General features: G+C 35.6%; 1 protein-coding gene across 1 annotated transcript in view; it reads right to left on the bottom strand.

Moving 5' to 3' along the window:
* The window catches only part of EDNRA (endothelin receptor type A), a 93,672-nt gene that overhangs the window by 29,611 nt on the left and 51,339 nt on the right, over positions 1-12,722 (bottom strand). The window contains exon 3 of the mRNA XM_053703718.1: positions 4,752-4,879. Coding sequence (XP_053559693.1) covers positions 4,752-4,879 — 128 coding nt within the window. The remainder of the gene's footprint in view (positions 1-4,751; positions 4,880-12,722) is intronic.

The raw sequence follows: 12,722 nt of genomic DNA, 5'->3' as shown, positions 1-12,722 counted from the left end.
TCACTGTATATTACAATGGTTTGGTTTTCCCCTGTGCAGAACTATTTTTTTTTTCTATGGTAATTGTGTCTATCACTAAGGGAATACATATCAATGGATCACTTCTTGTAAGTTTCACTTTAGATTTTAATAATCACTACTTAACATTTTTCTGATCTTTCATATACATTAGACATTTATAGTACAATAGCTTTTATTTTTGTTTCTATATCTGATACAAATGTCTCATAAATAATTTTTAAAATGTTACTTTAAAGAAATAGGAAGGTCAAAATTGAAATGTGTGTGGGTGTATTTCAATATGAGATTGAAGCATTTTTGCAATATACTTCCAGAAGAAAAATGCTTCTAGTAAAAGTTATTACTGTTTTTCTGTGGCATACGCACATATCAGTAGTGGCTTGTATGACGCAATTACGTCTTCACAGAAGCAATACACACCATCTTCAGCTCCCTGAGCTTAAAAACTGGTGCACAGACCTGCACAGGATATGTGCTTATGCCGCAGAAAATCAGTAATAACTTTTACTAGAAGCATTTTTGCTAATGGAAATATATTACAAAAATTCAATGCACATTTCATTTTGACCCGTCTATCTCTTTTAAGGGGTAGTATACTGTAAAATTGATTTTCCCTTAATATGTTTCCAATGACTTGTTATACCAGTGGTAGAGTATAAAACATATAAGATTTTTTTCTTTAGGTTTGATTTTGTATATGAAATAGCTGGGGGTGGTTTTTGATACTACAACCCATCAAAATGGGTTAAGCTTGCAAATCTCCATATGTTATCACTTTCTCTATACATACAGGTTTATCACTGTATACTAAATCCCAATACTTTGGAGAACAATTGGAAATTAACATTTTATTACTTATCTGCCCTACCATCTCACCAACTTTTTACAGAATTTTTATAGCCTATACTTAAAGGATCAGTCTACATGACATTTTTTATTGTTTAATAATATAGATAATCTCTTTATTACCTATTCCCCAGATTTGCATAACCAACAGTTCTTTTGACAGACTTGCATTTTAGCCAATCAGTCCTGACTTGTAAATAGCTCCACGAGAATGAGCACAATGTTATCTATATGAAACCCATGAACTAGAAGTGTCTAACTGTGAAAAACTGTGAGATAAGAGGCGGCCTTCAAGGGCTTAGAAATTAACATATGAGCCTACCTTGGTATAGCTTTCAACAAAAAAATACCTTGAAAACAAAGTAAATTTGATGATAAAAGTAAATTACAATGTTTAAAATTGCATGCCCTATATAAATCATGAAAGTTTGATTTTGAATTGACTGTCCCTTTAAGTATAGAAATGTTCAATGTGTGAACATATTCTAAATGCTGATATAAAGATTAAGGGGCTATTTATAAAATAATTAATAGAACCCAGCAGGTAAAATGGATCATTGAGAAACAAATAAAAGGGGAGAAATTCCTAGGGTAGACTGTCCCTTTAAATTCTCAAGAACAGTAAAAAAAAAAAAAAAAAAGTAATAATTGAAATTGTTTTACTTGCATATTACCATAATTATGGCATCTTTGTCCATAGAAGTAAAAGTAGGAAAATCTAACAAACTAACCCTAGATTTTAGAAACCTGAAAAAAAAAATCCAAAAATGGAAAAGTTGTGGTAAAGATATTTTTGTTTTTATGTGACCTTAAATGGAGGAGCTAGATAGACTATGTAAAACATCTGTTTGGGCCTCTTACTCCACATAACCCAGTGCTGAAAGAATATTCCAGGAACTGAAATGAAGGTTTATTTTTGTATCTTGCTCATTACTGCTCTTTCAAACATAAAACACAAACAAAAGTTTGAACCATGTAGTTGTATGAACTTCCTTCAAAATCTAGGGAAATGTAAGGAACATTTTAATGGAATAATAAAAAGCTATAATTGGTTCAGGATAAACAAAGTTAAACCTGCTCTCAGAACCCACAGTTCATTGCTGCGTCTCAGCAGGATGTGGCTGGAGAGTCAATCAGAAGCTGCATATACACATAGCCAACAATTACAGGCTGGGCTCTGCTCAGGGCTGATGCTCCAGATGCAGCCGTTTAATTGAGTGTATAGCTCTTTAAAAGAAGTTAAAGGGACATAGTTTCCAAAAGCATTTGTTTAACAATACAATTATGTCAGTTTCAGAGCATTAATTATTACATTAAAAGGTTCCTTTAAAAGGCCATTATAGTTGAAAACTGGCAAGCTTTAACCTGTTAAAGCATGCAAATTTAAAACTATCGAACCTGCAGTACTGCATGTTTAACCCTTGCAAAGAGGTTAAACACACAGTAGAACTGCCGCTCGGGAGCCGGGTTAGAGCTTGTCGTTTTTCGACGATAATGGCCCTTTAAAGGAGCATTTTAATGTAATAATAAATGCTCTAAAAACGACATAATTATATTGTTAACTATGGGTTGAACGTCTTCAAAACCTTTAAATGACGAATTCCAGTGTAAAATTCATAGAAAGTCTATCCATACGTTATTGTAAATGAAAATGTGAGTTGTTCAACAATATCTTATTCCAACAGTAACTGCAGAGCCAATATAAGAAAATAAAAATGTCATTAAAAAGTAACATGGCACCAGCTAATTCTATGCAGCACTCTGTATGTGTTACACGGCTTATTGGCAGATCATCGCTTCTTGTGTTTATCTGCTCTTGAAATTCATGTTGGAAGTTGTTGTCAAAGTGTTAACAGATGTTCGGATGTGTTCTGGTTAGAACTTGTTTCTCCTGTGACGCTGTCTAAGTCATTATGAAACCGTTTTGGAAGAAGTACTAAAAGGGAAACACATTTTTTTTTCTTAGCACAGCATGCTGTTACCCTGATGCTTTTAATTGCTTTTATAGTAAATAGACAGGAGACATGAATTTAAGGGCAATTAATCAGATATTCATATATGGTAACATTATGGGGTAGATTTATCAAAGCAATTTGCCTGTAATTGTGGGCAAAATAATAATAATACGCACCAATCGCCATATTTAGAAAAGCAATCTGCGCCTATAATTGCGCAAATCTGAAAGAAACTTCTTTGCACTCTGCTTGCATACGCCTAGACGAACGGGCGCGCTCCCAAGTGCACCAATATACATTAGTAATAGGCGTAATTTCACAGCCAGACTTACAAATACGCCCAGTTTCTTATTTATCATTGCTTTGCTCCGATAGGGAAACTTCTCTTTAAATTGTGTGTTCTATATTTCGCCATACAGACTGAGGCGAACACCATTATCATACATGCTTTTACAACTTGTGATGCAGTACTTTCTTCTTTTACCTCATGTTTGAAAGGCTCAGCACCAAGAAGAGACTGTTATTGCCAGAAATTTGCGCTTCCCCAGGCGCATACGGGTACCAAGAGTTTAATAAATATATACATATATCAATATATTGATTTTTGCTATCTTAAATTACCAACAGATGGCAAAAACAGCATGGAAATTCTATAATATAAATATGCGCAAAATAGATACCTAAAAAAATGTTTTTTAATAATCAAGACATGGCGGCATAAATATTTATAGAGATGTACTTTGATAAATAGGGGGTAAAAGCTTTTTACGACAGGCGAAATTTATCGTTATTACGCCCCAGCTCGCCTTTTACTAAACATGCTAAATTATATCTATTTTTTTATAAATTCAGGCGCACATGTGCGCTTCTCCGGAGGCGAGCTGGGGTGCAATTACAGGCGAAGCACATACAGAGTTCGCCTAGCCTTTGATAAATCTACCCCTTAGTAGCAAGGGAATGTTCATAATGACTGCAAAAGTAATCAATGGGAGAATGTTTGATTTAAAACAATTGCAGCTTTGAAATACTCTGGTATCAGTATGATACAGTATTTAAAGGGAAAGTCAAGTTAAAATTAAAGGGACATGAAACCCAATTTTTTTCTTTCATGATTTAGAAATTGCATGCAATTTTAAACTTTCTAATTTACTTCCATGATCAATTTTGCCCCATTCTCTTGATATCCTTTGCTGAAAAGCATATCTAGATAGGCTTAGTAGTTGCTGATTGGTGACTGCACATAGATGCCTCATGTTATTGGCTCACCCATGTGCATTGCTATTTCTTCAGCAAAGGATATCTAAAGAATGAAGCAAATTAGATAATAGAAGTAAATTGGAATGTTGTTTAAAATTGTATGCTCTACCTGAATCATGAAAGAAACATTTTGGGTTTAGTGTCCCTTTAAGCTTTCAACCGTTAAAGGCTGCCTCTTATCTCAGTGTATTTTGACAGTTTTTCACATCTAGACAGTGTAGGGCATGTGTGCCATAAAGATAACATTGTGGCCACTTCTGTGGAGTTATTTATGAGTCAGCACTGATTGGCTAAAATGCAAGTCTGTCAAAATAACTGAAATAAGGGGGTAGTCTGCAGAGGCTTAAATACAAGGTTATCACAGAGGTTAAAAGTATATTAATATAACTGTTGGTTATGCAAAACTGGTGAATGGGTAATAAAGTTATCATTTATCTTTTTAAGCAATAAAACATTTCAGATAGACTGTCCCTTTAAATAGCTTTAGGTGAACTGGGGGTAGTATTTTTTCTTAAGAGCCAGTAACTGAGAAAAGAGCAGGTTCTGTCAACAAGTTCTCAGTGTCTCTCATGTATCTGGAGGCGTCGCTACGCTCAGCCTTCTGATCAGCTGATCTAATCTTTCTTAAATAAAACTAGCTTGAAAAAAAAGAAGGAAGTTTGAGAACTGTACCTGTCCACGCTCAGGGCACACAAATTCAGTACGGTTATCCCCACAGATGCCTTCTGTATGAATGGAACTAGCTTGCAAAGAACTGCTCCCATAGGTGCGTGCTCAAAGGGCCATCTCTGGGCTAGAAGCTAGAGATAAAGCACAGAATCATCAGAAACAGTTCTAGTTCAACAGTAAACAGAAATAAAAGTGCAAAATGAAAATCTTTTATGTGTTTGAGAATTTTATTAGTGCCCTATTGCTTGTATGTAAACTATGAGTTGAACACCAGCAAATGGTTTAAACACATAGGGCCAGATTACGAGTGGAGCACTAATTAACGTTACCCCACGAGTGTTAATTGTGCTAAAAATCACATATTCTCATGTGCGCTAACCAAGATTAAAATTACAAGAATATGTGCAGAACATTGGAATGTGAAATATTTACAGTAAATACATAGTTAAAACCTTTATTAAAAATCAATATTGCATGAATAAGTTTCTTATGTTTTCTTCTACTTAACTGGAAACGGCTCTGAAGCGCACACACACACACACACTATATATGTCTACACACATACACACACATATATATATATATATATATATATATATATATATAAATGTGTGTGTGTATACATATGTATTTATATGTTTAAATATGTCTGTAAATACATAAATACATATGTAGACTATATATATATATATATATATATATATATATATATATATATATATATATATATATATATATATATATATATATATATATATATATTTACACACCCCTGTTAAAATGTCAGGTTTCTGTGATGTAAAAAAATGAGGCAAGGATAAATAATTTCAGAACTTTTTCCACCTTTAATGTGGCCTATAAACTGTACAACTCAATTGAAAAACAAACTTAAATATTTTAGGTAGAGGTAAGAAAAAATATAAAAATAAAATAATATGGTTGCATAAGTGGGCACACCCTTAAACTAATACTTTGTTGAAGCACCTTTTGATTTTATTACAGCACTCAGACTTTTTGGGTATGAGTCTATCAGCATGGCACATGTTGACTTGGCAAGATTTGCCCACTCTTCTTTGCAAAAACACTCCAAATCTGTCAGATTGCGTGGGCATCTCCTGTGCACAGCCCTCTTCAGCTCACCCCACAGATTTTCAATCGGATTCAGGTCTGGGCTCTGGCTGGACCATTCCAAAACTTTAATCTTCTTCTGGTGAAGCCATTCCTTTGTTGATTTGGATGTATGCTTTGGGTCGTTGTCATGCTGAAAGATGAAGTTCCTCTTCATGTTCAGCTTTCTAGCAGAAGCCTGAAGGTTTTATGCCAATATTGACTGGTATTTGGAACTGTTCATAATTCCATCTAGATTAACTAAGGCCCCAGTTCCAGCTGAAGAAAAACAGACCCAAAGCATGATGCTGCCACCACCATGCTTCACTGTGGGTATGGTGTTCTTTTGGTGATGTGCAGTGTTGTTTTTGCGCCAAACATATCTTTTGGAATTATGGCCAAAAAGTTCAACCTTGGTTTCATCAGACCATAACACCTTTTCCAACATGCTTTTGGGAGACTTCAGGTGTGTTTTTGCAAAATGTAGCCTGGCTTGGATGTTTTTCTTCGAAAGAAAAGGCTTTCATCTTGCCACTCTACCCCATAGCCCAGACATATGAAGAATACGGGAGATTGTTGTCACATGTACCATACAGTCAGTACTTGCCAGATTTTCCTGCAGCTCCTTTAATGTTGCTGTAGGCCTCTTGGTAGCCTCCCAGACCAGTTTTCTTCTTGTATTTTCATAAATTTTGGAGGGACGTCCAGTTCTTGGTAATGTCACTGTTGTGCCCTATTTTTTTTACTTGATGATGACTGTCTTCACTGTGTTCCATGGTATATCTAATGCCTTGGAAATTCTTTTGTACCCTTCTCCTGACTGATACCTTTTAACAATGAGATCCCTCTGATGCTTTGGAAGCTCTCTGTGGACCATGGCTTTTGCTGTGGGATGCGACTAAGAAAATTTCAGGAAAGACCAACTAGAGCAGTTGAACTTTATTTGGGGTTAATCAGAGGCACTTTAAATGATGTCAGGTGTATGCTGACTCCTATTTAACATGATTTTGAATGTGATTGCTTAATTCTGAACACAGCTACATCTCCTATTTTAGTTTTTTTTGTTTTCTTCCCTCCACCTAAAAGATTTCAGTTTGTTTTTCAATTGAGTTGTACAGTTTATAGGTCACATTAAAGGTGGAAAAAGTTCAGAAATGACTTATCTTTGTCTCATTTTTTTACATCACATTACATTTTAACAGGGGTGTGTAGACTTTTTATATCCACTGTATATGTGTGTGTGTATACATATGTATTTATGTGTTTATATGTGTAAATATGTCTGTAAATACATATACATAAATATATATGTATATACAAATATATATATATATATATATAAATACATACATATTTAGACATATATATGTATGTATCTCAATGTTAAAGCCAATCGATAGCGTTTACTTTCAACTCATAAATACGAGCGGTAAGCCCAATGTGTGCAAACCACCGTAATAAACCCCTTATCGCTCGCGCATAAATGTTTAAGCTTTCATAAACATATACCATGATTGCTGTATTATCTTTATCCTACCTATTCTATAGAAGCCTAAAAAGCAGCACTGAGTATAAAACAACAACAACAATAATAATAATAATAATAATAATAATAACAATAATAATAAAAAGGACTGTAAATTAATAAAATACCTACTTTGTGTCTGTGTATAACTATGTAAAAAATGTAACTATTTGTACAATATGTAATGTATTGCTGTCATTTTCCAGGACATACTTGAAAACAAGAGAAACGTCAATGTATTTGTCCTGGTAAAACATTTTATAAATAAATAATAATGTACACAACAAAAAAATATTTTTCTGAGCTCACTTATAAAAAGACACCAAACACCCCATCGCATTTGTGTAAAGTTTTCTTCAAAATGCTGCAAATTGCTCAAACCTGCTATTTTTGCAGCATTTTCAAATAAAACTTTATTAACATATTTTGCTTTTTGGCCAATTTAGCGAGTATGTGGTAAGAATATATTTTACACAGAGCAAGCGGCATTATTGCTTTCATATATAGGCAACGCTACTAGCTATAATTCTACATCTTTGAAGTAGGTAGACATAATAGATAATGTCATCAGGAAGTATAATACTTCTGTAATGGAGATACAAATGGCACAAAATGTTTCTAATGCATCGTCAAGGAATTTGTGTTATCTATTATGCACATTTCTCTTCCTCTTAAGAGCAGTGTCAGCAAGTTACTGTGGCCCCCTCAGCATTATAACGTCTGCAGATCTGAACAACCTGTATGTTTTGGTCCATACAACATATAACCTAGTAAGCAATTTAATGTATAGAATATAATCTTATATTGTAGGTAATCACTTCAAAAACTGTAAGACATTGTGAACATTTGTATAAATATAAAGGTGTAAATATCATTTTTTTTAAAAAAAAAAATCAGTTCCACATGTTTAATTACATGATTAAGAATGCATATTTGTGCCAAATTTAATACATTTGAGTAGGACACAAATATAAGCTACTTAACATGCTAGTAAATAATGTCCTATGTCATTTTCAGCTAAATATGGGATTATAATGGTCTTATTTTGAGGAATTATGATTAGTGTAAATTTGAGTATAGCACAATTTGGTCCCTGGCTCATCCTGTCATTACCATCCATAGATAAAAAAGTTTGGGCACCCCTGACTGTGAATTGCTATGATGATGAATAAGTTAAAAACAAACATATTTTTACATATATTCACAAGCGTAAGTGCCTTGCATCAGAAATGTAAATGTGCTCAGACAGCTCTGGTATTTGTGGTTAGGAAATGACTTACATATTGTGGTTAGTATTAAAGATGTATTTGCTTTTCATAGACCTCGTTCAGAGAAAATGTTTGAAATGGGAGCAGGGTCACGAATCTAACCATAATAGCAGTGATTTTGAGTCAAAAAGTCTGGGTTTAGTTTTTCATGTCAATAACTTGAGACCTGAGTATGACGGTTTGTATTTGATCAGGCTCTTAAACATAAAAAGGTTACAGAATGTATTAATTTATAAGGCCAGAGAAAGCTGCAAAACCAAAGTTTACCTAGTCTAATAAAAGATATGTTAAACACTGACCCAGAAGACTATATGTGACGCTTATGAGAAATAGACTGCGGAGAGCCAGACAAAGGGGAGACAGAAAGATAGAGAGGGAACTTGAGACAGGTGTAGCATAAGAAATTAGAAAGAGGAAATGTGAAATACTGATAGATGTGGGAGATGGGAAGAGTCTAAAATTAAAAGGGATGGGAATGTACAATAAGGGGAAAGTGAAGAAAATTACAGAGGAAATAAAACATGAATAGTTTGAGAGAGAAAGGAGGAGACAAAAGCACAGGCTGTGGTACAAATTTGCAAAACCGTTCTTCACCAATAAGTTTAGCAATAGGCAGACAATTTTACTTATGATAAAATATATGGGCAACTGCTAAAGCAGTCTTTATAAAGTAATAATTCTCCCTATTATCTTGGATTTTATGTTCTGCTTACCTATACAATGTACTGTTGGCCATAAGCTGAAAACGAGTTGGTAAACCAATAACAAGTTGCATATGTGCATAGCTCTTGAGCAAATGTGTATTACCACTCAGGAGCTGACTTTAACTATTGTTAACATTAATTATATTAATATGGATAATAGTAATACAGGTCATAAACTAGACTTGGAGGGTGCCATAAGGCTGATGGTCAGCATGCTGGAATCCAAGACTTTACAATTGTATTTTAATAATGTAACATTAAACTATTATCCTGATGAAATATGCAATGTATTTATCACTCTTTGTTTCACAGCCTTACATATTAAGGTTACTGAATTCTCACATAATGCTTCTAGAGCTAACACAATTGTGGAGAGGGGAACAGTGCTTCATAATAATGCACCATTAAAGGGACAAGTGTAAAAAAACCTTTTTTTGATTAAAAATAAAGCACCACCTTTATTCAGTACAAGGTCAAAACCTTTTAACAAAGAACAACATTAGTTTTTCCATTTTATTGCTAACAATTTATTGTTCATATTCACCATTTTCAGTGTAGTAATATTATTGCTGTAGAAACCCTGCAATCTTACAATAAAGCAAGTTTAAGAGGAGAGAGAGAGAGACTTACTTAGAGAAAATATATGAGAAATCCTAGTGGCAGCCTATGCATTCACCAGCTTAAGGTTTAGCTAAGATCACATTTCATTAAACAGGGTCATAGATGGGTCTGCTCTTGACTCAGGTCTAGCCCATTTGAAAGCAGCTTTAAAAAAATGAATTTGTCACAGCTGCTTGTCTGAGTACAATGCCCCTTTAAGAACCATTGAGACTTACTTAGGACTAAATATTTTTGAGGAGCAACATAAAAGTATATATGTGTATAGCATAGAGAACACCTATACAATTATAACCAATGTCTCCTAGGATTTTGTGCGGCTGAACCCTAATATATGCACCAAGTTCTTGTAATAAAGAGTTGGGTACCTGTGATCACTTTGTTCTTATGTAATATATTGACATAATAGGTTAGATACGAATACCTATTTCAGTGTTATTGAAAAGGCAGAGAGGTGGGTAATAAAGTGATAATTCTGCAGGGTTTTTCCCCCAGAAAAAAACGGTTATGAAGAAGAAAACATTCATGTTTTCTATCCTGGACCATGTGTTTACCAAACATAAATAAGAAAGGGTCCAAGTTATCAACATTGAGAAAATACTATGAGAGAAGACAAATTTCCTAGCTGTGACATTTAATAACGATCACTGATATATATATAAAGTTCTTCTTTAGTAAACATTTGAAGCGAGAATGTTTACTTTAAGCTAAAATGCACGTAAACATAAGATAATATCCTGGGGAAAAGGTTTCATAATAGGTGAATGTAGTATGTAAACACTAACCAACTCCAAGTCTTGCAGATCTCCTATGTGTTTTTGTTACTAGACATCCATAGACAAACACTTAATGTAATTTATTACACATGCTAAGGGGCTCCATGTTAAAAAGCTATTTAGTGTCCTTTGGTACATAGAATTGCAATGCCTAGGACCATAAGGTTGTAGAGAGAATATTTCTCATCAACCTTTTAACCTTCCAATTTAAGGTCTTCGCCTATCCCCTGAGGCATTTCCCTTTATCAACAGATCTAAGTTCTTTACTTACACAGATACCACTTTGTATATTCTGTTGCAGGACTAATGGATCCATGTGCTATAGTTCAGCAAATACTTATATGGTGACTAAGAAAAAGTTGCAATGACACACACATTATATATATATATATATATATATATATATATATACACACACACATATATATAGTTTATTTTTTTACTTTACTTACACACACATATATATATGTTTACTATGTAAATATGTATATTTACTTTATAGTGAAGTTGTAAATTTGTGAGTACTTTTTTTTGTAGTAATCTGATTCCTAAAAGACAAAAAGGATTCAACAACTATGATCTGACAATCACTATACAAAGTCATTAACAATAACTAAAGAAAACTGAACTGGCTTAATTTCCTCATATTTTGTTTTCAAGTACTTTTAAAAAGGCACATACTATTTACTGAACCTTCTGACAAGTTTTTTTGTGATCAGGTAGTACAAGTTGTATATCATTTTCTCAGTAGCTGGTGAATTATAAAAATCAACCTTCAGGGGCCTATTTATCATAATGTGAGCGGACATGATCCGATATTGCGGATTATGTCCGCTGCACATCGATAAATGCCGACAGCATACTCTCTCGGCATTTATCATTGCACTAGCAGTTTTGGTGAACTGCTGGTGCAATACCGCCCCTGTAGATTCGAGGTTGCCATTTATCATTGCACCAGAAGTTCTTGTGAACTGCTGGTGCAATGCTGCCCCCTGCAGATTCACGACCAATCGGCCACTAGCGGGGGGTGTCTATCAACCCGATCGTATTCATTTCCGGCGATGTCTGTCCGACGGCTCAGAGCAGGTGGACAGGTTAGGGAGCAGAGGTCTTGTGCCTGCTGCTTTATAACCTGTGTTTCTGGCGAGCCTGAAGGCTGGCCAGAAACACTGGGCATCAAGGTCCATTCGTAGCTTGATAATTCGGCCCCCTTGTGTTTCTGACGAGCCTGAAGGCTGGCCAGAAACACTGGGCATCAAGGTCCGTTCGTAGCTTGATAATTCGGCCCCCTTGTGTTTCTGGCGAGCCTGAAGGCTGGCCGGAAACACCGGGCATCAAGGTCCGTTCGTAGCTTGATAATTCGGCACCCTTGTGTTTCTGGCGAGCCTGAAGGCTGGCCAGAAACACCGGGCATTAAGGTCCATTCGTAGCTTGATAATTCAGCCCCCTTGTGTTTCTGGCGAGACTGAAGGCTGGCCAGAAACACTGGGCATCAAGGTCCGTTCGTAGCTTGATAATTCGGCCCCCTTGTGTTTCTGGCGAGCCTGAAGGCTGGCCAGAAAAACCGGGCATTAAGCTCCGTCCGTAGCTTGATAATTCACCCCCCTTGTGTTTCTGGCGAGTCTGAAGGCTGGCCAGAAACACCGGGCATCAAGGTCCGTTCGTAGCTTGATAATTCGGCACCCTTGTGTTTCTGGCGAGCCTGAAGGCTGGCCAGAAAAACCGGGCATCAAGCTCTGTCCGTAGCTTGATAATTCGCCCCCCTTGTGTTTCTGGCGAGTCTGAAGGCTGGCCAGAAACACCGGGCATCAAGGTCCGTTCGTATCTTGATAATTCAGCCCCCTTGTGTTTCTGGCAAGCCTGAAGGCTGGCCAGAAACACCGGGCATCAAGGTCCGTTCGTAGCTTGATAATTCGGCCCCCTTGTGTTTCTAGCGAGCCTGAAGGCTGGCCAGAAAAACCGGGCATCAAGCTCCG

Source organism: Bombina bombina, chromosome 2 (genome assembly GCF_027579735.1).
Source record: "Bombina bombina isolate aBomBom1 chromosome 2, aBomBom1.pri, whole genome shotgun sequence".
NCBI lineage: Eukaryota > Metazoa > Chordata > Amphibia > Anura > Bombinatoridae > Bombina > Bombina bombina.
This window is presented reverse-complemented; position numbering and strand designations above follow the sequence as displayed.